The sequence below is a fragment of the Empidonax traillii genome, unplaced genomic scaffold, assembly GCF_003031625.1.
Source record: "Empidonax traillii isolate 1590-97213 ecotype Southwest subspecies unplaced genomic scaffold, ASM303162v1 scaffold1182:size160497, whole genome shotgun sequence".
NCBI classification, from domain to species: domain Eukaryota; kingdom Metazoa; phylum Chordata; class Aves; order Passeriformes; family Tyrannidae; genus Empidonax; species Empidonax traillii.
Genome location: NW_020956375.1, coordinates 95,396 through 96,326, shown reverse-complemented (window position 1 = coordinate 96,326; position 931 = coordinate 95,396). Strand labels below are relative to the sequence as shown.

At 56.7% G+C, this 931-nt stretch overlaps 1 protein-coding gene across 1 annotated transcript in view; it reads left to right on the top strand.

Annotated features, from left to right (window-relative positions):
- Positions 1-227: 227 nt before the first annotated feature.
- LOC114069081 (UNC119-binding protein C5orf30 homolog) overlaps positions 228-931 on the top strand; it is a 26,600-nt gene continuing 25,896 nt past the window's right edge. Inside the window, 1 exon segment of the mRNA XM_027905624.1 lies at positions 228-309. Coding sequence (XP_027761425.1) covers positions 228-309 — 82 coding nt within the window.

Genomic DNA, 931 nt, shown 5'->3' with positions numbered 1-931 from the left:
GCCGACGGAGCTGCAGGCAATCTGTGTAGCGGCGACATAGCAACATAAACTGCACGCGAAGCACGTGTCCCCAGCACAGAAAAGCAGCATTTTCAAACTGCCCGCCACGTCTCTGCCGCCGCTGGATGGAGAAAGTCGAGCGAATACCGCCGAAACAGCGTCAGACGCCACCGCTGGAAGGCCCCCGCCCCGACGCAGGGACTTCTCTTCGCCCCTAACCACAGGAAATGCGGGGAGCGCTGCCACGGCCGCTGCTGCTGCCGCGCCCCTGCCGCAGGAAGAGGACGCGGAGGCTGCCGCTCCCGGAATGTGAGGTGGGCTGTGCTGTCTGCTCCGTGCCCAGAGCCGCGTCCCGCCCGCCGTTTCTCGGCCCCCGCGCCGCCGCCCGGATCACTCGACTCCGCTCTGCACACCGAGAGACCACCGAGAGACCGTCTGCCTCCAGCCACGCGGCCGACCCACCCCCCAACCCTGTTCCCTCAACTTTTTTTATTTTCTTTACGGTCTAGCTTCAAAGTACCCAAACCGGTTTTTCTCCTTTACTGTTCATATGCTAATTTCCAGGTTGCTTCACTTTTCTAGCTTCAAAGTACCCAAACTGGTTTTTCTCCTTTACTGTTCATATGTTAATTTCCAGGTTGCTTCAGTTTTACAGATTTTTCCCGGGTACACCGTCATCAGCAAAACAAAGGAAACCCAACAACAACCCCCCCAAACTAATGCATTTTTGTTCCTTATTATTAATTTAGAAATCTCCATGTGCAGAATGCACTCAAAAGTAAATGTGAGGAGTAGAGATCCAGTGAAAGTAAAAACCTCTCTGCCTGTTTTCCCTGCCACCTGGCTGTGGCGCCGTGACTCTCTCTCTGGGGGGGCATGAGCAGCCGCGGGGTAAAGGTGGGGGCGGGGAGGGAGCGTTCTCCCCCCCCCC